We start from the raw sequence: 20,000 nt of genomic DNA, 5'->3' as shown, positions 1-20,000 counted from the left end.
ACTTATGGTGCAACACACTAATATGCTAACGCAGTTAAACGCTAGTAAACTAATCACTGTCTGACCATATTGCACGTTGCAGGGCTATGCATCTTTGTCATCCCAGCCAAACTTCTCAGGTTAAGGCCTATCAGTTGACTTACGGCCGATGTGCTAATGCTAGTAAAAGCTAGTTAATAAATTAGCAACAGCTAGCATCGTATTGACTTACTGATTGACATACGCTGTGACGTGCTAATGCTAGTAAATGCTAGTTTATAAATTAGCAACAGCTAGCATCGTATTGACTTACTGATTGACATACGCTGTGACGTGCTAATGCTAGTAAATGCTAGTTTATAAATTAGCAACGGCTAGCATCGTATTGACATACTGATTGACATACGCTGTGACGTGCTAATGCTAGTACACTAATCTCGGTCTGACCGTATACAACACATGTTGCAGCTATGGGTACCGTCCTCTTGGCCAGCTTTCTCGTGTTGAATGGTTATTAAATGACTTATGACGCCATGTGCTAACGCTAGTAAACGCATCTCTCAGTATCCCCAGAGTTTGAATGACAGGGAGGTTTTAAATTAATTTATTATTTTATTTCACCTTCATTTAACCAGGTAGGCCAGTTGAGATCAAGTTCTCATTTACAACTGCCACCTGGCCAAGATAAAGCAAAGCTGTGCGACAACAACAACACAGATTTACACAAACAAAACGTACAGTCAATAACACAATAGAAAAGAAAAATAGAAAAATCTATGTACAGTGTGTGCAAATGTAGAAGAGTAGGGAGGTAAGGCAATACATAGGCCATAGAAGCTAAAATAATTACAATTGAGCATTAATTAGGTTAGTCAGTTAGTGGGGGCTGGACAGTCCAACCCCATAAAGATATTGACATCAGACACCCCCAAAGAGACTTCTGGTATCCCTAAGATTCACTGTATAATTCAATGCCTGTGTATCACATGGCGTGTCGTGGTAATGGGCCCTGGTTCAGCATTCATGTTGCCACTCCTTCCGATCTTTTTACAATGTTCACAAGCAGCTCCGCTTGACATTGTCAACTCAGTGCCATTTGATCCAAAAAACACACGTAACACGCTACATGATCCCATCCTAGGCACACGTAGGACCAGGGCCATTTCAGACCCTACTGAAATGTGAGCCTGGGGGCCCCGCTGCCAACTGCTCCTCCGCTGTGGCTCAGTCGACACATTCCCCAGCAAGCAGGACCAGCATGTTGTTAGCTCGTTACAGCTACACTGAGATCAGCAGAGAAGAGGACAGAACATTATAGGCTCTCGTGTACGATCTCAACGGCATGTTATAAAGCAGAGCGCTGGACGATAGACAGGACCAGAACTGAGGAACGGCGCCTCAACTGTTCTGCTGCTTGAGTATCTGCACTTTTCACAATATCAGCTAAAAGAACAACATAGTTCTGTCACGTAAACATATTAACTACTTGAGAAAATAATACTGACCTGTCATCACGTAACATATTAACTACTTGAGATAATAATACTGACCTGTCATTACGTAACATATTAACTACATGAGATAATAATACTGACCTGTCATCACGTAACATATTAACTACATGAGATAATAATACTGACCTGTCATCATGTAACATATTAACTACATGAGATAATAATACTGACCAGTCATCACATAATATATTAACTACATGAGATAATAATACTGACCTGTCATCACGTAACATATTAACTACTTGAGATAATAATACTGACCTGTCATCACGTAACATATTAACTACATGAGATAATAATACTGACCTGTCATTACGTAACATATTAACTACATGAGATAATAATACTGACCTGTCATCACGTAACATATTAACTACATGAGATAATAAAACTGACCTGTCATCATGTAACATATTAACTACATGAGATAATAATACTGACCTGTCATCATGTAAAATATTAACTACATGAGATACTGACCAGTCATCATGTAACATATTAACTACATGAGATACTAATACTGACCTGTCATCACGTAACATATTAACTACATGAGATACTGACCTGTCATCACGTAACATATTAACTACATGAGATAATAATACTGACCTGTCATCATGTAAAATATTAACTACATGAGATACTGACCAGTCATCATGTAACATATTAACTACATGAGATACTAATACTGACCTGTCATCACGTAACATATTAACTACATGAGATACTCACCTGTCATCACGTAACATATTAACTACATGAGATAATAATACTGACCTGTCACCACGTAACATACTAACTACATGAGATAATAATACTGACCTGTCATCACGTAACATATTAACTACATGAGATAATAATACTGACCTGTCATCACGTAACATATTAACTACATGAGATAATAATACTGACCTGTACATGAGATACTGACCTGTCATCACATAACATATTAATAACTACATGAGATAATAATACCTACCTGTCATCACGTAACATATTAACTACATGAGATAATAATACTTACCTGTCATCACGTAACATATTAACTACATGAGATAATAATACTGACCTGTACATGAGATACTGACCTGTCATCACATAACATATTAATAACAACATGAGATAATAATACTGACCTGTCATCACGTAACATTAACTACATGAGATAATAATACTGACCTGTCATCACGTAACATATTAACTACATGAGATACTAATACTGACCTGTCATCGCGTAACATATTAACTACATGAGATAATAATACTGATCTGTCATCACGTAACATATTAACTACATGAGATAATAATACTGACCTGTCATCACGTAACATTAACTACATGAGATACTAACCTGTCATCACGTAACATATTAACTACATGAGATAATAATACTGACCTGTCATCACGTAACATATTAACTACATAATATAATAATACTGACCTGTCATCACATAATATATTAACTACATGAGATAATAATACTGACCTGTCATCACGTAACATATTAACTACATGAGATAATAATACTGACCTGTCATCACGTAACAAGTTAACTACATGAGATACTAATACTGACCTGTCATCACGTAACATATTAACTACATGAGAGACTAATACTGACCTGTCATCACGTAACATATTAACTACATGAGAGACTAATACTGACCCGTCATCACGTAACATATTAACTACATGAGATACTAATACTGACCTGTCATCAGGTAACATATTAACTACATGAGAGACTAATACTGACCCGTCATCACGTAACATATTAACTACATGAGATACTAAACATTAAAGAAAGCATGTGAAAGATGTATGACAACATGAACGTGATCAGTTCAAGATGATGATGATGACTGTTAGCTCATTAAAGGGCCCTGGTGACTCTGACCTGGCACATGATATCAACGCTACAAACCATTAGATATGCAAGCAATGATAGCCTATAAAACAAGGACATACATTTTTTTGATCAGACACACACAGGAACACACACACGCACACACGCGGAAACTAACACTAACCGTGGCTTCTAACCCTAGCTCCTAACCCTAAAACTAACCCTAGCTCCTAACCCTAAAACGAACCCTAGCTCCTAACCCTAAAACGAACCCTAGCTCCTAACCCTAAAACGAACCCTAGCTCCTAACCCTAAAACGAACCCTAGCTCCTAACCCTAAAACGAACCCTAGCTCCTAACCTAAAACTAAACCCTAGCTCGTCACCCTAGCTCCTAACCCTCCCTCCCTCCTCTGCTCCATCTCCCTCCCTCCCTCCCTCCTCTGCTCCATCTCCCTCCCTCCCTCCCTCCTCTGTTCCATCTCCCTCCCTCCTCTGCTCCATCTCCCTCCCTCCTCTGCTCCATCTCCCTCCCTCCTCTGCTCCATCTCCCTCCCTCCTCAGCTCCATCTCCCTCCCTCCTCAGCTCCATCTCCCTCCCTCCTCAGCTCCATCTCCCTCCCTCCTCTGCTCCATCTCCCTCCCTCCCTGCTTCATCTCCTTCTCTGCTCCATCTCCTCCCTCCCTCCTCCGCTCCATCTCCCTCCTCCGCTCCATCTCCCTCCCTCCTCAGCTCCATCTCCCTCCCTCCTCAGCTCCATCTCCCTCCCTCCCTCTGCTCCATCTCCCTCCCTCCCTCCTCCGCTCCATCTCCCCCCTCCCCTCCATCTCCCCCTCCCTCCCTCCTCCGCTCCATCTCCCCCCTCCCTCCTCTGCTCCATCTCCCTCCCTGCTTCATCTCCTTCTCTGCTCCATCTCCCTCCCTCCCTGCTCCATCTCCTTCTCTGCTCCATCTCCTTCTCTGCTCCATCTCCATCCCTCCCTCCTCTGCTCCATCTCCCTCCCTCCCTCCCTCCTCTGCTCCATCTCCCTCCCTCCCTGCTCCATCTCCCGCCCTCCCTCTCTGCTCCATCTCCTTCTCTGCTCCACTCCCCCCCCCTCCCTTCTTTCGCCCCATATTTCTCCATCCCTCTCTTCGACCCATCCCACCCCATCCCACCCCCTCCCTCGCCCCATTCCACTCCCTCACCCCATCTCAGAGAAAAAAACTAAAATATACATTTTTAGAAAGAGAGAGCGAGCGAGAGCGAGAGAGCGAGAGAGAGCGAGCGAGAGCGAGCGAGCGAGAGAGAGAGAGCGAGAGAGAGAGAGCGAGAGAGAGCGAGAGAGAGAGACAGTTCAATTACATTTCCACCACATTAAGCAGGGCTGTTATCCAGTGACTGCACATCCAGGGCGGAAGGGGTGGGTTGGGTGACCGTCCTGCCCGATGAACGGTGAAGGATTCTCGGGGGGAGGTTTCTGGGCTGTGGGGGTTCCCTAGATGTAACTATACTGGAACTGAACACATAGCTGCGTAAGCCCCTATGATATGCTGAGCAGCTCAAGTCAGATGACAGAATTTAAGAGAGGCAAGCAATCTTGGATACCACACACACACACTACACTCACCCAGTGAAAGATTTCCCCCATCTTGTTTTCCTCGGCCCTAATGACCTCCCTAGAGGACACTGTGGAGCAGATCTGCAGTAAGCCAGGGAACCACCGTGACACACACACACAGTCCTCACACAGGGAACCACCGTGACACATACAGTGTCCTCACACAGGGTGAACCATTGCAGAGCTACCTGCCAACTCACTGTTAATAACTGGGGAGAGGATGATCTCTGTCGTCACACACACACACACACACACACACACACACACACACACACACACACACACACACACACACACACACACACACACACACACACACACACACACACACACACACACACACACACACACACACACACACACACACTAGGTCAGAGCAGAATATGTGGTGTATGAGTCTCGAAGGGGAGGAGGGGTACAGGCCATCTCCTGCAGCACTAGGAGGAGGGGGGGGGGGGGTACAGGCCATCTCCTGCAGAACTAAGAGGAGGAGGAGGGGCACAGTCCATCTCCTGCAGCACTAGGAGGAGGGGGGGGGGGGGGGTACAGGCCATCTCCTGCAGCACTAGGAGGAGGAGGGGTATAGGCCATCTCCTGCAGCACTAGGAGGAGGAGGGGTACAGGCCATCTCCTGCAGCACTAGGAGGAGGAGGGGTACAGGCCATCTCCTGCAGCACTAGGAGGAGGAGGGGTACAGGCCATCTCCTGCAGCACTAGGAGGAGGAGGGGTACAGGCCATCTCCTGCAGCACTAGGAGGAGGGGGGGTACAGGCCATCTCCTGCAGCACTAGGAGGAGGAGGGGGGGGGGGTACAGGCTATCTCCTGCAGCACTAGGAGGAGGAGGAGGGGTACAGGCCATCTCCTGCAGCACTAGGAGGAGGGGTACAGGCCATCTCCTGCAGCACTAGGAGGAGGAGGAGGAGGAGGGGCACAGGCCATCTCCTGCAGCACTAGGAGGAGGAGGGGTACAGGCCATCTCCTGCAGGACTAGGAGGAGGAGGAGGAGGGGTACAAGCCATCTCCTGCAGCACTAGGAGGAGGAGGTGGGGTACAGGCCATCTCCTGCAGCACTAAGAAAAGGAGGAGGAGGGGTACAGGCCATCTCCTGCAGCACTAGGAGGAGGGGTACAGACCATCTCCTGCAGCACTAGGAGGAGGAGGAGGAGGGGTACAGGCCATCTCCTGCAGCACTAGGAAGAGGAGGAGGAGGGGTACAGGCCATCTCCTGCAGCACTAGGAGGAGGGGTACAGGCCATCTCCTGCAGCACTAGGAGGAGGGGTACAGGCCATCTCCTGCAGCACTAGGAGGAGGAGGAGGGGTACAGGCCATCTCCTGCAGCACTAGGAGGAGGAGGGTACAGGCCATCTCCTGCAGAACTAGGAGGAGGAGGGGTACAGGCCATCTCCTGCAGCACTAGGAGGAGGAGGGGTACAAGCCATCTCCTGCAGAACTAGGAGGAGGAGGAGGGGTACAGGCCATCTCCTGCAGCACTAGGAGGAGGAGGAGGAGGAGGAGGGGTACAGGCCATCTCCAGCAGCACTAGGAGGAGGAGGAGGGGTACAGGCCATCTCCTGCAGCACTAAGAGGAGGAGGGGTACAGGCCATCTCCAGCAGCACTAGGAGGAGGAGGAGGGGTACAAGCCATCTCCTGCAGCACTAGGAGGAGGAGGGCCTCTCGCTCTTTCTCTGTAGGAGAGCTGCTAGCAGACTGGATATGGCTGAACGCTGAGAAAAAAGGAGACTGGAGAAAACAGAGGACTAGACGGGGAGACAGAGGACTAGACGGGGAGACAGAGGACTAGACGGGGAGAGAGAGCGAGACGGGGAGAGAGAGCGAGACGGGGAGAGAGATGAGAGAGAGAGAGAGGACTAGACGGGGAGAGAGACGGGGAGAGTAGGACCTGGATATGGCTACGGGAAGAGTAGGATGTTGGACCTGCCGTCATTCACTTTGAACTGGACTGTGTGTTTACAGGAAGTAGCAACAGCGTGACTTTAGATCATTAGAACACATTTCACCAAAAGCCACAAAATTACACCTGAATGGATTTCTGGAAATATGTCAACAACACGGGAGTCCTCTTACACATTTGGGAACTTCACAGTCCTACTGATCAAATACCCTTGAAAAGGTAGGCTCTGTCTCCCTCAGTTATACACATCAACAACAAGATCAACAACTAATGCCAGCCAGAACAAGATGAGCTCAAATCTAACAAAGGAAAATGAAAGCCTCAAAGAGAAAGGAGGACCAAGGCTCATGTCATATATTTCATTCAAACGATAAACTTATTCAGCCAGTTGGCCGTCAAAATTACACTGATGAACGATGGGGAATTGTAGCCTGCTCGTACTTCTACAGCTTCCCTGCCTGGCTAAAGTTGGCTAGCTAGCTAGCTACTTCCAGACACAAATGAGAGAACACCTCAGTCAGACCAGAAAACAACATAGTAGCTGTGATTTACAACCTGATAGTAATATTTGTTTTAATGTATTGGTGAATTATATGAATAATGCATTGAACTGCAGCCATCTATCCTGACAACAATGCCTCGTGGAATATTGAGTAAAATAGACAGAGAGCTGTGGAGTGGAAGAGAGAGAGAGCTGTGGAGTGGGGGGTAAAGAGACAGAGCTGTGGAGGGGGGGCGGGTGGAAGAGAGAGCACTGTGGAGTGGGGGGGAAGAGGCAGAGCGTTGTGGCGTGGCGGGGGGGACAGAGAGCTGTGGCGTGGAAGAGACAGACCGTTGTGGCGTGGGAGGGGGAAGAGACAGAGCGTTGTGGCGTGGGGGGGGGAAGAGACAGAGCGTTGTGGTGTGGGGGGGGGGGGGGGGGGGGGGTGGAAGAGACAGAGCGTTGTGGCGTGGGAGGGGGAAGAGACAGAGCGTTGTGGCGTGGGGGGACAGAGAGCTGTGGCGTGGGGGGGGGGGAAGAGACAGAGCGTTGTGGCGTGGGGGGGGAAGAGACAGAGCGTTGTGGCGTGGGGGGGGGGAAGAGACAGAGCGTTGTGGCGTGGGGGAGGGAAGAGACAGAGAGCTGTGGCGTGGAAGAGACAGAGCGCTGTGGCATGGGGGGGGGGAAGAGACAGAGCGTTGTGGCGTGGGGGGGGAAGAGACAGAGCGTTGTGGCGTGGGTGGAAGAGAGAGCGTTGTGGTGTGGGGGGGGGAAGAGACAGAGCGTTGTGGTGTGGGGGGGGAGACAGAGAGTTGTGGCGTGGGGGGGGTGGAAGAGACAGAGCGTTGTGGCGTGGGGGGGGAGACAGAGAGTTGTGGCGTGGGGGGGGAGACAGAGAGTTGTGGCGTGGGGGGGGAGACAGAGAGTTGTGGCGTGGGGGGGGGGAGAGACAGAGCATTGTGGCGTGGGGGGGGAAGAGACAGAGCGTTGTGGCGTGGGGGGGAGACGGAGAGCTGTGGCGTGGGGGGGTGGAAGGGACAGAGCGTTGTGGCGTGGGGGGGAGACAGAGAGTTGTGGCGTGGGGGGGGGTGGAAGAGACAGAGCGTTGTGGCGTGGGGGGGGAGACAGAGAGTTGTGGCTTGGGGGGGGGGGTGGAAGAGACAGAGAGTTGTGGCGTGGGGGGGGGGGGGGGGGGGGGTGGAAGAGACAGAGCGTTGTGGCGTGGGGGGGGAAGAGACAGAGCGTTGTGGCGTGGGTGGAAGAGAGAGCGTTGTGGTGTGGGGGGGGAAGAGACAGAGCGTTGTGGTGTGGGGGGGGAGACAGAGAGTTGTGGCGTGGGGGGGGGGGTGGAAGAGACAGAGCGTTGTGGCGTGGGGGGGGAGACAGAGAGTTGTGGCGTGGGGGGGGGTGGAAGAGACAGAGCGTTGTGGCGTGGGGGGGGGAGACAGAGCGTTGTGGCGTGGGGGGGGGGGGAAGAGACAGAGAGCTGTTGCGTGGGGGGTGGGGGGGGGGTGGAAGAGACAGAGAGAGAAGTCAAATACTCCAGCCACCCCAGTCAGACTGTTCTCTCTGCTAGCGAACCACAAGCGGTACTGGAGCGCCAAGTCTAGGTCCAAGAGGGTTCTAAACAGGTTCTACCCCCAAGCCAAAAGAGTCCTGAACATCTAATCAAATGGCTACCCCACCCCCCCCCCCCTACAGAGTCTGGCACCAGATCTAGAACATGTTACAGACCCCCCCCCCCCCCCCCCCCCACAGAGTCTGGAACCAGATCTAGAACATGTTACAGACACCAGCTCTAGAACATGTTACAGACACCAGATCTAGAACATGTTACAGACACCAGCTCTAGAACATGTTACAGACACCAGATCTAGAACATGTTACAGACCGGCACCAGATCTAGAACATGTTACAGACACCAGATCTAGAACATGTTACAGACACCAGATCTAGAACATGTTACAGACCGGCACCAGATCTAGAACATGTTACAGACACCAGATCTAGAACATGTTACAGACACCAGATCTAGAACATGTTACAGGCACCAGATCTAGAACATGTTACAGACACCAGATCTAGAACATGTTACAGACACCAGATCTAGAACATGTTACAGACACCAGATCTAGAACATGTTACAGACACCAGCTCTAGAACATGTTACAGACCGGCACCAGATCTAGAACATGTTACAGACACCAGCTCTAGAACATGTTACAGACACCAGATCTAGAACATGTTACAGACTGGCACCAGAGTCTACATCTGGTCCGTCATAAACAGGGTGAAAGCTAACACTCCAGATGACAACCCTACCTGCTGCTAATATAATCATCTCCTCATGGCAAGCAAGCGATGATTAGTCACCTTTCTGAGAGTGGTCAGACACACACTGACCTACATACCATCTAGTGTGGGTTGTGATCTCCTCATGATGTACTGACTGAGTGGTCACTAATGACTCTCTAACACGGTTAATTAACGAAAAGAGACCCCTCTCTCTCTTGCGTTCGCCTGGCCCTCTTACGGCCTCTCTCTCACTCAGACCTGTGTGCGTGTCTGCAGGTGTGTGAACGTGTGTGTGTGTGTGTGTGTGTGTGTGCAGCTAGGTAAAAACGCGTTTGAATCATTCCTCGGACAAAGAGAAAGCAGGCAATTGAGTTTAAAATAAATACATTGACTGTTGACAATGTGTCTAATAACTGAATAATAATTATAGTGTTGAAAGGAAGAATGTTGCCTGCTGCCTTTCTATTGGAGCCTGTTAAAAGAAGTATACCAACACAGGCAGAGAGACAGAGACAGAGAGAGACAGAGACAGAGAGAGACAGAGGCAGACAGAGGCATACAGAGACAGGCAGAGGCAGAGAGAGACAGACAGAGAGAGACAGACAGGTAGAGGCAGACAGAGACAGAGAGATACAGACAGACAGAGACAGAGAGAGAGACAGGCAGAGGCAGACAGAGACAGACAGAGACAGGCAGAGACAGGCAGAGGCAGACAGAGACAGAGACAGAGAGAGACAGAGACAGAGAGAGACAGACAGGCAGAGACAGACAGGCAGAGACAGACAGGCAGAGGCAGACAGAGACAGAGAGACAGAGACAGAGAGAGAGACAGAGACAGAGAGACAGAGACAGAGAGAGACAGAGACAGAGACAGAGACAGGCAGAGGCAGACAGAGACAGACAGAGACAGGCAGAGAGAGACAGAGACAGACAGAGAGAGAGACAGGCAGAGAGACAGGCAGAGGACCGAGACAGGCAGAGACAGGCAGAGAGACAGAGAGACAGGCAGAGAGACAGAGAGAGGCAGACAGAGAGACCTCAAACCCACACCACAACGGGACAGACAGCACAGGACCCACCAACCCAACAGACTCCAACCCCCCCCCCCCCTCCCATAACAGCCACCCTGTCAGCTCCCCTGATTGCTCTCCTGACAACCCCCACACACCAACTGAGGACACACAAAAGCCAGAGATTGTGATCCTCATTGACTCAAATGGCAAATTCATTCAAGAGGTTCAACTTCTTACTAAACACAAAGTGGCTAAACTCTGGCGGCCAAACACTAGACATGCCCTGGAGCTGTTGTCAGAGGACAGACACTAGACATGCCCTGGAGCTGTTGTCAGAGGACAAACACTAGACATGCCCTGGAGCTGTTGTCAGAGGACAGACACTAGACATGCCCTGGAGCTGTTGTCAGAGGACAAACACTAGACATGCCCTGGAGCAGTTGTCAGAGGACAGACACTAGACATGTCCTGGAGCTGTTGTCAGAGGACAGACACTAGACATGCCCTGGAGCTGTTGTCAGAGGACAGACACTAGACATGCCCTGGAGCTGTTGTCAGAGGACAGACACTAGACATGCCCTGGAGCTGTTGTCAGAGGACAAACACTAGACATGCCCTGGAGCTGTTGTCAGAGGACAGACACTAGACATGCCCTGGAGCTGTTGTCAGAGGACAGACACTAGACATGCCCTGGAGCTGTTGTCAGAGGACAGACACTAGGCATGTCCTGGAGCTGTCGTCAGAGGACAGACACTAGACATGCCCTGGAGCTGTCGTCAGAGGACAGACACTAGGCATGCCCTGGAGCTGTCGTCAGAGGACAGACACTAGGCATGTCCTGGAGCTGTCGTCAGAGGACAGACACTAGACATGCCCTGGAGCTGTCGTCAGAGGACAGACACTAGGCATGCCCTGGAGCTGTTGTCAGAGGACAGACACTAGACATGCTCTGGAGCTGTTGTTAGAGGACAGACACTAGGCATGTCCTGGAGCTGTTGTCAGAGGACAGACACTAGGCATGTCCTGGAGTTGTCGTCAGAGGACAGACACTAGACATGCCCTGGAGCTGTTGTCAGAGGACAGACACTAGACATGCCCTGGAGCTGTCGTCAGAGGACAAACACTAGGCATGTCCTGGAGCTGTTGTCAGAGGACAGACACTAGACATGTCCTGGAGCTGTTGTCAGAGGACAGACACTAGACATGTCCTGGAGCTGTTGTCAGAGGACAGACACTAGACATGTCCTGGAGCTGTTGTCAGAGGACAGCCACTAGGCACGCCCTGGAGCTGTTGTCAGAGGACAGACACTAGACATGCCCTGGAGCTGTCGTCAGAGGACAGACACTAGACATGCCCTGGAGCTGTCGTCAGAGGACAGACACTAGACATGCCCTGGAACTGTCGTCAGAGGACAGACACTAGGCATGTCCTGGAGCTGTCGTCAGAGGACAGACACTAGACATGCCCTGGAGCTGTCGTCAGAGGACAGACACTAGGCATGTCCTGGAGCTGTCGTCAGAGGACAGACACTAGACATGCCCTGGAGCTGTTGTCAGAGGACAGACACTAGACATGCCCTGGAGCTGTTGTCAGAGGACAAACACTAGGCATGTCCTGGAGCTGTCGTCAGAGGACAGACACTAGACATGTCCTGGAGCTGTTGTCAGAGGACAAACACTAGGCATGTCCTGGAGCTGTTGTCAGAGGACAGACACTAGACATGTCCTGGAGCTGTTGTCAGAGGACAGACACTAGGCATGCCCTGGAGCTGTCGTCAGAGGACAGACACTAGACATGCCCTGGAGCTGTCGTCAGAGGACAGACACTAGACATGCCCTGGAGCTGTTGTCAGAGGACAGACACTAGACATGCCCTGGAGCTGTTGTCAGAGGACAGACACTAGACATGCCCTGGAGCTGTCGTCAGAGGACAGACACTAGACATGTCCTGGAGCTGTTGTCAGAGGACAGACACTAGACATGCCCTGGAGCTGTTGTCAGAGGACAGACACTAGACATGCCCTGGAGCTGTTGTCAGAGGACAGACACTAGACATGTCCTGGAGCTGTCGTCAGAGGACAGACACTAGACATGCCCTGGAGCTGTTGTCAGAGGACAGACACTAGACATGCCCTGGAGCTGTTGTCAGAGGACAGACACTAGACATGCCCTGGAGCTGTTGTCAGAGGACAGACACTAGACATGTCCTGGAGCTGTTGTCAGAGGACAGACACTAGACATGCCCTGGAGCTGTTGTCAGAGGACAGACACTAGACATGCCCTGGAGCTGTTGTCAGAGGACAGACACTAGACATGCCCTGGAGCTGTTGTCAGAGGACAGACACTAGACATGTCCTGGAGCTGTTGTCAGAGGACAGACACTAGACATGCCCTGGAGCTGTTGTCAGAGGACAGACACTAGACATGCCCTGGAGCTGTTGTCAGAGGACAGACACTAGACATGCCCTGGAGCTGTTATCAGAGGACAAACACTAGACATGCCCTGGAGCTGTTGTCAGAGGACAGACACTAGACATGCCCTGGAGCTGTTGTCAGAGGACAGAGTAGGGTCCCCCAGCCACATCATATTTCACACTGGCACAAATGACCTGAGAGCAGGAAAGGGTTGCCACAGCACTCAAGGGAGTGATTGAAAAAAGCTAGTTCCACTTTCCACACACAATGGTAGGCTTCGAGGGGACTCCTACGGTAGGTACACCTATAGCTCATCTCTTGGCAGTAGTACTGTAGACTACTTTATCACTGACCTCAACCCAGAGTCTCTCAGAGCGTTCACAGCCAGCCCACTGACCTCAACCCAGAGTCTCTCAGAGCGTTCACAGTCAGCCCACTGACACCCCTAACACACCACAGCAAAATCACAGTCTACTTGAACAGAGCAATACTCAATCATAAGGCATCAAGGCCAAAAGAACTGAATAATATTAAGACATGCTATAGATGGAAGGAAAGTAGTGTGGAAATCTACCAAAAAACAATTAGGCAACAACAAATTCAATCCCTTTTAGACAATTTCCTAGACAAAATGTTCCACTGTAATAGTGAAGGTGTAAACTTGGCAGTAGAAATCCTAAACAGTATTGTTGACCTCTCAGCTTCCCTATCAAATCAAAAAATGTCAAACAGACAACCAAAACAAAATGTAAACAATGACAAAATGTTTGATGAAGAATGCAAAAACCTAATTAAGAAATAAAGAAACCTGTCCAACCAAAAACACAAAGACCCGGAAAACCTGAGTCTACGCCTTCACTATGGTGAATCACTAAAACAATACAGAAATACACTACGGAAAAAGAAGGAACAGCACGTCAGAAATCAGCTCAATGTAATTGAAGAATCCATAGACTCCAACCACTTCTGGGAAAATTGGAAAACACTTAAAACAACAACACAAAGAGTTATCTATCCAAAACAGAGATGTCTGGGTAAACCACTTCTCCAATCTTTTTGACTCTTTAACAAAGAACAAACAGCAAAAAACATATACATGATCAAATACAAATCTTAGAATCAGCTATTACAGACTACCAGAACCCACTGGATTCTCCAATTACATTAAATGATCTACAGGACAAAACAGACTCGTACATTTCCTCAGCGAAATCAATGTACTGAGCAAATGTCAAATTGTCTTTTTACCAAATTACCGTACGACAGACCACGTATTTACCCTGCACACCCTAATTGACAACCAAACAAACCAAAACAAAGGCAAAGTCTTCTCATGCTTTGTTGATTTCAAAAAAGCCTTCGACATCAATTTGGCATGAGGGTCTGCTATACAAATTGATGGAAAGTGGTGTTGGGGGTAAAACATACGACATTATAAAATCCATGTACACAAACAACAAGTGTGCAGTTAAAATAGGCAAAAAACACACATTTCTTCACACAGGGTCGTGGGGTGAGACAGGGATGCAGCTTAAGCCCCACCCTCTTCAACATATATATTAACAAAATTGGCAAGGGCACAAGAACAGTCTACAGCACCCGGCCTCACCTTACTAGTATCTGAACTCAAATGTCTACTGTTTGCTGATGATCTGGTGCTTCTGTCACCAACCAAGGAGGGCCTACAGCAGCACCTAGATCTTCTGCACAGATTCTGTCAGACCTGGGCCCTGACAGACCTGGGCCCTGACAGACCTGGGCCCTGACAGTGAATCTCAGTAAGACAAAAATAACAGTGTTCCAAAAAGGGACCACGAATACAAATTCCATTTAGACACTGTTGCCCTAGAGCACAGAAAAAACAACACATTCCTCAGCCTCAAGAAGGGCCTCTATGCCATCAGAAGGATCATAAAATTTGACATACCAACTATAATCTGGCTAACAATACTTACTAACAATACTTGAATCAGTTATAGAACCCATTGCCCTTTATGGTTGTGAGGTCTGGGGTCCGCTCACCAACCAAGAATTCACCAAAGGGACAAACACCGTATTGAGACTCTGCATGCAGAACTCTGCAAAAATATTCTCTGTATACAACGTAAAACACCAAATAATTAATTCAGAGCAGAATTAGGCCGATACCCGCTAATGATCAAAATGCAGAAAAGAGCTGTTAAATTCTACAACCACCCAAAAGGAAGCGATTCCCAAACCTTCCACAACAAAGCCATCACCTACAGAGAGATGAACCTGGAGAAGAGTCCCCTAAGCAAGCTGGTCCTGAGGCTCTGTTCACAAACACATACAGACCCCACAGAGCCCCAGGACAGCAACACAATTAGACCTCAACCAAATCATGAGAAAACAAAAAGATAATTACTTGACACATTGGAAAGAATTAACAAAAAAACAGAGCAAGCTAGAATGCTATTTGGCCCTAAACAGAGTACACAGTGGCAGAATACCTGCCCACTGTGACTGACTCAAACTTAAGGAAAGCTATGACTATGTACAGACTCAGTGAGCATAGCCTTGCTATTGAGAAAGGTCGCCATAGGCAGACCTGGCTCTCAAGAGAAGACAGGCTATGTGCTCACTGCCCACAGAATGAGGTGGAAACTGAGCTGCATTTCCTAACCTCCTGCCCAATGTACGACCATATTAGAGAGACATATTTCCCTCAGATTACACAGATCCACAAAGAATTAGAAAACAAACCCAATTTTGTTAAACTCCCATATCTACTGGGTGAAATTCCACAGTGTGCCATCACAGCAGCAGGATTTGTGACCTGTTGCCATAAGAAAAGGTCAACCAGTGAAGAACAAACACCATTGTAAATACAACCCATATTTATGTTTATTTATTTTCCCTTTTGTACTTTAACTATTTTCACATCGTTACAACACTGTTTATGGACATATGACATCATATAACATTTGTAATGTCTTTATTCTTTTGGAAATTTTGTGAGTGTAATGTTTACTGTTAATTTTTGTGTGTTTATTTCACTTTTGTTTGTTATCTATTTCACTTCACACAGAGACAGAGAGACAGAGAGACAGAGAGAGAGAGAGAGAGACAGAGAGACAGAGAGAGAGAGAGACAGAGAGACAGAGAGAGAGAGAGAGAGAGAGAGAGAGAGAGAGAGACAGAGAGACAGAGAGAGAGAGAGACAGAGAGACAGAGAGAGAGAGAGAGAGACAGAGAGAGAGAGAGACAGAGAGACAGAGACAGAGAGAGAGAGAGAGAGAGAGAGACAGAGAGACAGAGAGAGAGAGAGAGAGAGAGACAGAGAGAGAGAGAGAGAGAGAGAGAGAGAGAGAGAGACAGAGAGACAGAGACAGAGAGAGAGAGAGAGAGAGAGAGACAGAGAGACAGAGAGAGAGAGAGACAGAGAGACAGAGAGAGAGAGAGAGAGACAGAGAGAGAGAGAGACAGAGAGACAGAGACAGAGAGAGAGAGAGAGACAGAGAGACAGAGAGAGAGAGAGAGAGACAGAGAGACAGAGAGAGAGAGAGAGAGACAGAGAGAGAGAGAGACAGAGAGACAGAGAGAGAGAGAGAGAGACAGAGAGAGAGAGAGAGAGAGAGAGAGAGAGAGAGAGAGAGAGAGAGAGAGAGAGAGAGAGAGAGAGACAGAGAGACAGAGAGAGAGACACATAGAGACAGAGAGAGAGAGAGAGAGAGAGAGAGAGAGAGAGAGAGAGAGAGACAGAGAGACAGAGAGAGAGACAGAGAGAGACACATAGAGACAGAGAGAGAGAGAGAGAGAGAGAGAGACAGAGAGACAGAGAGAGAGACAGAGAGAGACACATAGAGACAGAGAGAGAGAGAGAGAGAGAGAGAGAGAGAGAGAGACAGAGAGACAGAGAGACAGAGAGAGAGAGAGAGAGACAGAGAGAGAGAGAGACAGAGAGAGAGAGAGAGAGAGAGAGAGAGAGACAGAGAGAGAGACACAGAGAGACACATAGAGACAGAGAGAGAGAGAGAGAGAGAGAGACAGAGAGAGAGAGAGAGACAGAGAGACAGAGAGACAGAGAGACAGAGAGAGAGACATAGAGACAGAGAGAGAGAGAGAGAGAGAGAGAGAGAGAGAGACACAGAGAGAGAGACAGAGAGAGACACATAGAGACAGAGAGACACAGAGAGAGAGAGAGACAGAGAGAGAGAGAGAGAGAGACAGAGAGACAGAGAGAGAGACACAGAGAGACACATAGAGACAGAGAGAGAGAGAGAGAGAGAGAGAGAGAGAGAGAGAGACAGAGAGACAGAGAGAGAGACACAGAGAGAGAGACACAGAGAAACACATAGAGACAGAGAGACACAGAGAGAGAGAGAGACAGAGAGAGAGAGAGAGAGAGACAGAGAGAGAGACAGAGAGACAGAGAGAGAGACACAGAGAGAGAGACACAGAGAGACACATAGAGACAGAGAGACACAGAGAGAGAGAGAGACAGAGAGACAGAGAGAGAGACACAGAGAGAGAGACACAGAGAGACACATAGAGACAGAGAGACACAGAGAGAGAGAGAGAGACAGAGAGACAGAGACAGAGAGAGAGAGCGACAGAGAGCGAAAGATGAATAACCTTCCCTGACAGAAAGAAAGGATTTCCTCGTGTGCGTTAGATGAGCGTTACCACAGCAACTCAGCTGTTTGGTCGGCTTTCTGTGTCAGAGAAAAGGTTGTGGATACCGTACATGAACACACGTCTCTCTCTCCTCTCCTCTCCCCTCTAGTCTCCTCTCATCCCCCCTCTAGTCTCCTCTCCTCCCCCCTCTAGTCTCCTCTCCTCCCCCCTCTAGTCTCCTCTCATCCCCCCTCTAGTCTCCTCTCATCCCCCCTCTAGTCTCCTCTCATCCCCTCAGACTGTGGTATAAAGGGCCAATGGAAGCTTGGCACCAGTGATGTACTGGGATCTACACACTATCCTCTGCAGCACCTTACGGTCAGATGCCGAGCAGGTGCCATACCAGGCGGTGATGCAACCGGTCAGGATGCTCTCGACGGTGCAGCTGTAGACATTTTTGAGGATGTTGAGGCCCCCCCCCCTCCCCTACGACAGTGGTACAGCACCTCCCCTCCCCTACGACAGTGGTACCTCCCCTCCCCTCCCTACGACAGTGGTACCTCCCCTCCCCTCCCTACGACAGTGGTACCTCCCCTCCCCTCCCTACGACAGTGGAACCTCCCCTCCCCTCCCTACGACAGTGGTACCTCCCCTCCCCTCCCTACGACAGTGGTACCCCATCTCCCCTCCCCTACGACAGTGGTACCCCACCTCCCCTCCCTACGACAGTGGAACCTCCCCTCCCCTCCCTACGACAGTGGTACCCCATCTCCCCTCCCCTACGACAGTGGTACCCCACCTCCCCTACGACAGTGGTACCCCACCTCCCCTCCCCTACGACAGTGGTACCCCACCTCCCCTCCCCTACGACGGTAGTACCCCACCTCCCCTCCCCTACGACAGTGGTACCCCACCTCCCCTACGACAGTGGTACCCCACCTCCCCTCCCCTACGACAGTGGTACCCCACCTCCCCTCCCCTACGACAGTAGTACCCCACCTCCCCTCCCCTACGACAGTGGTACCCCACCTCCCCTCCCCTACGACAGTGGTACCCCATCTCCCCTCCCCTACGACAATGGTACCCCACCTCACATACAACAGTGGTACCACCCCTCCCCTACGACAGTGGTACCCCACCTCCCCTACGACAGTGGTACCCCACCTCCCCTCCCCTACGACAGTGGTACCCCATCTCCCCTCCCCTACGACAGTGGTACCCCACCTCACTTACGACAGTGGTACCACCCCTCCCCTACGACAGTGGTACCCCACCTCCCCTACGACAGTGGTACCCCACCTCCCCTGCCCTACGACAGTGGTACCCCACCTCCCCTGCGACAGTGGTACCACCCCTCCCCTGCGACAGTGGTACCACCCCTCCCCTGCGACAGTGGTACCCCACCTCCCTTGCGACAGTGGTACCCCACCTCCCCTGCGACAGTGGTACCCCACCTCCCCTGCGACAGTGGTACCCCACCTCCCCTCCGACAGTGGTACCCCACCTCCCCTCCGACAGTGGTACCCCACCTCCCCTGCGACAGTGGTACCCCACCTCCCCTGCGACAGTGGTACCCCACCTCCCCTACGACAGTGGTACCCCACCTCCCCTACGACAGTGGTACCCCACCTCCCCTACGACAGTGGAACCCCACCTCCCCTACGACAGTGGAACCCCACCTCCCCTACGACAGTGGTACCCCACCTCCCCTACGACAGTGGTACCCCACCTCCCCTACGACAGTGGTACCCCACCTCCCCTACGACAGTGGAACCCCACCTCCCTTGCGACAGTGGAACCCCACCTCCCCTACGACAGTGGAACCCCACCTCCCTTGCGACAGTGGTACCCCACCTCCCCTGCGACAGTGGTACCCCACCTCCCCAGCGACGGTGGTACCCCACCTCCCCTGCGACAGTGGTACCCCACCTCCCCTGCGACAGTGGTACCCCACCTCCCCTGCGACAGTGGTACCCCACCTCCCCTGCGACAGTGGTACCCCACCTCCCCTACGACAGTGGTACCCCACCTCCCCTACGACAGTGGTACCCCACCTCCCCTACGACAGTGGAACCCCACCTCCCCTACGACAGTGGAACCCCACCTCCCCTACGACAGTGGAACCCCACCTCCCCTACGACAGTGGAACCCCACCTCCCCTACGACAGTGGAACCCCACCTCCCCTACGACAGTGGTACCCCACCTCCCCTACGACAGTGGAACCCCACCTCCCCTACGACAGTGGAACCCCACCTCCCCTACGACAGTGGAACCCCACCTCCCCTACGACAGTGGAACCCCACCTCCCCTACGACAGTGGAACCCCACCTCCCCTACGACAGTGGAACCCCACCTCCCCTAC

The 20,000-nt window shown here is 50.4% G+C and overlaps 1 protein-coding gene across 1 annotated transcript in view; it reads left to right on the top strand.

The window, feature by feature from the left end:
- Positions 1-17,974: 17,974 nt before the first annotated feature.
- Positions 17,975-20,000, top strand: part of LOC139367809 (uncharacterized) — a 16,415-nt gene continuing 14,389 nt past the window's right edge. Inside the window, exons 1-2 of the mRNA XM_071106147.1 lie at positions 17,975-18,076; positions 18,192-19,979. Coding sequence (XP_070962248.1) covers positions 17,975-18,076; positions 18,192-19,979 — 1,890 coding nt within the window. The remainder of the gene's footprint in view (positions 18,077-18,191; positions 19,980-20,000) is intronic.

This window comes from Oncorhynchus clarkii, chromosome 16, assembly GCF_045791955.1.
Source record: "Oncorhynchus clarkii lewisi isolate Uvic-CL-2024 chromosome 16, UVic_Ocla_1.0, whole genome shotgun sequence".
NCBI lineage: Eukaryota > Metazoa > Chordata > Actinopteri > Salmoniformes > Salmonidae > Oncorhynchus > Oncorhynchus clarkii.
The sequence above is the reverse complement of the archived record's forward strand: the minus strand, read 5'-3'. Positions and strand labels throughout refer to the sequence as shown.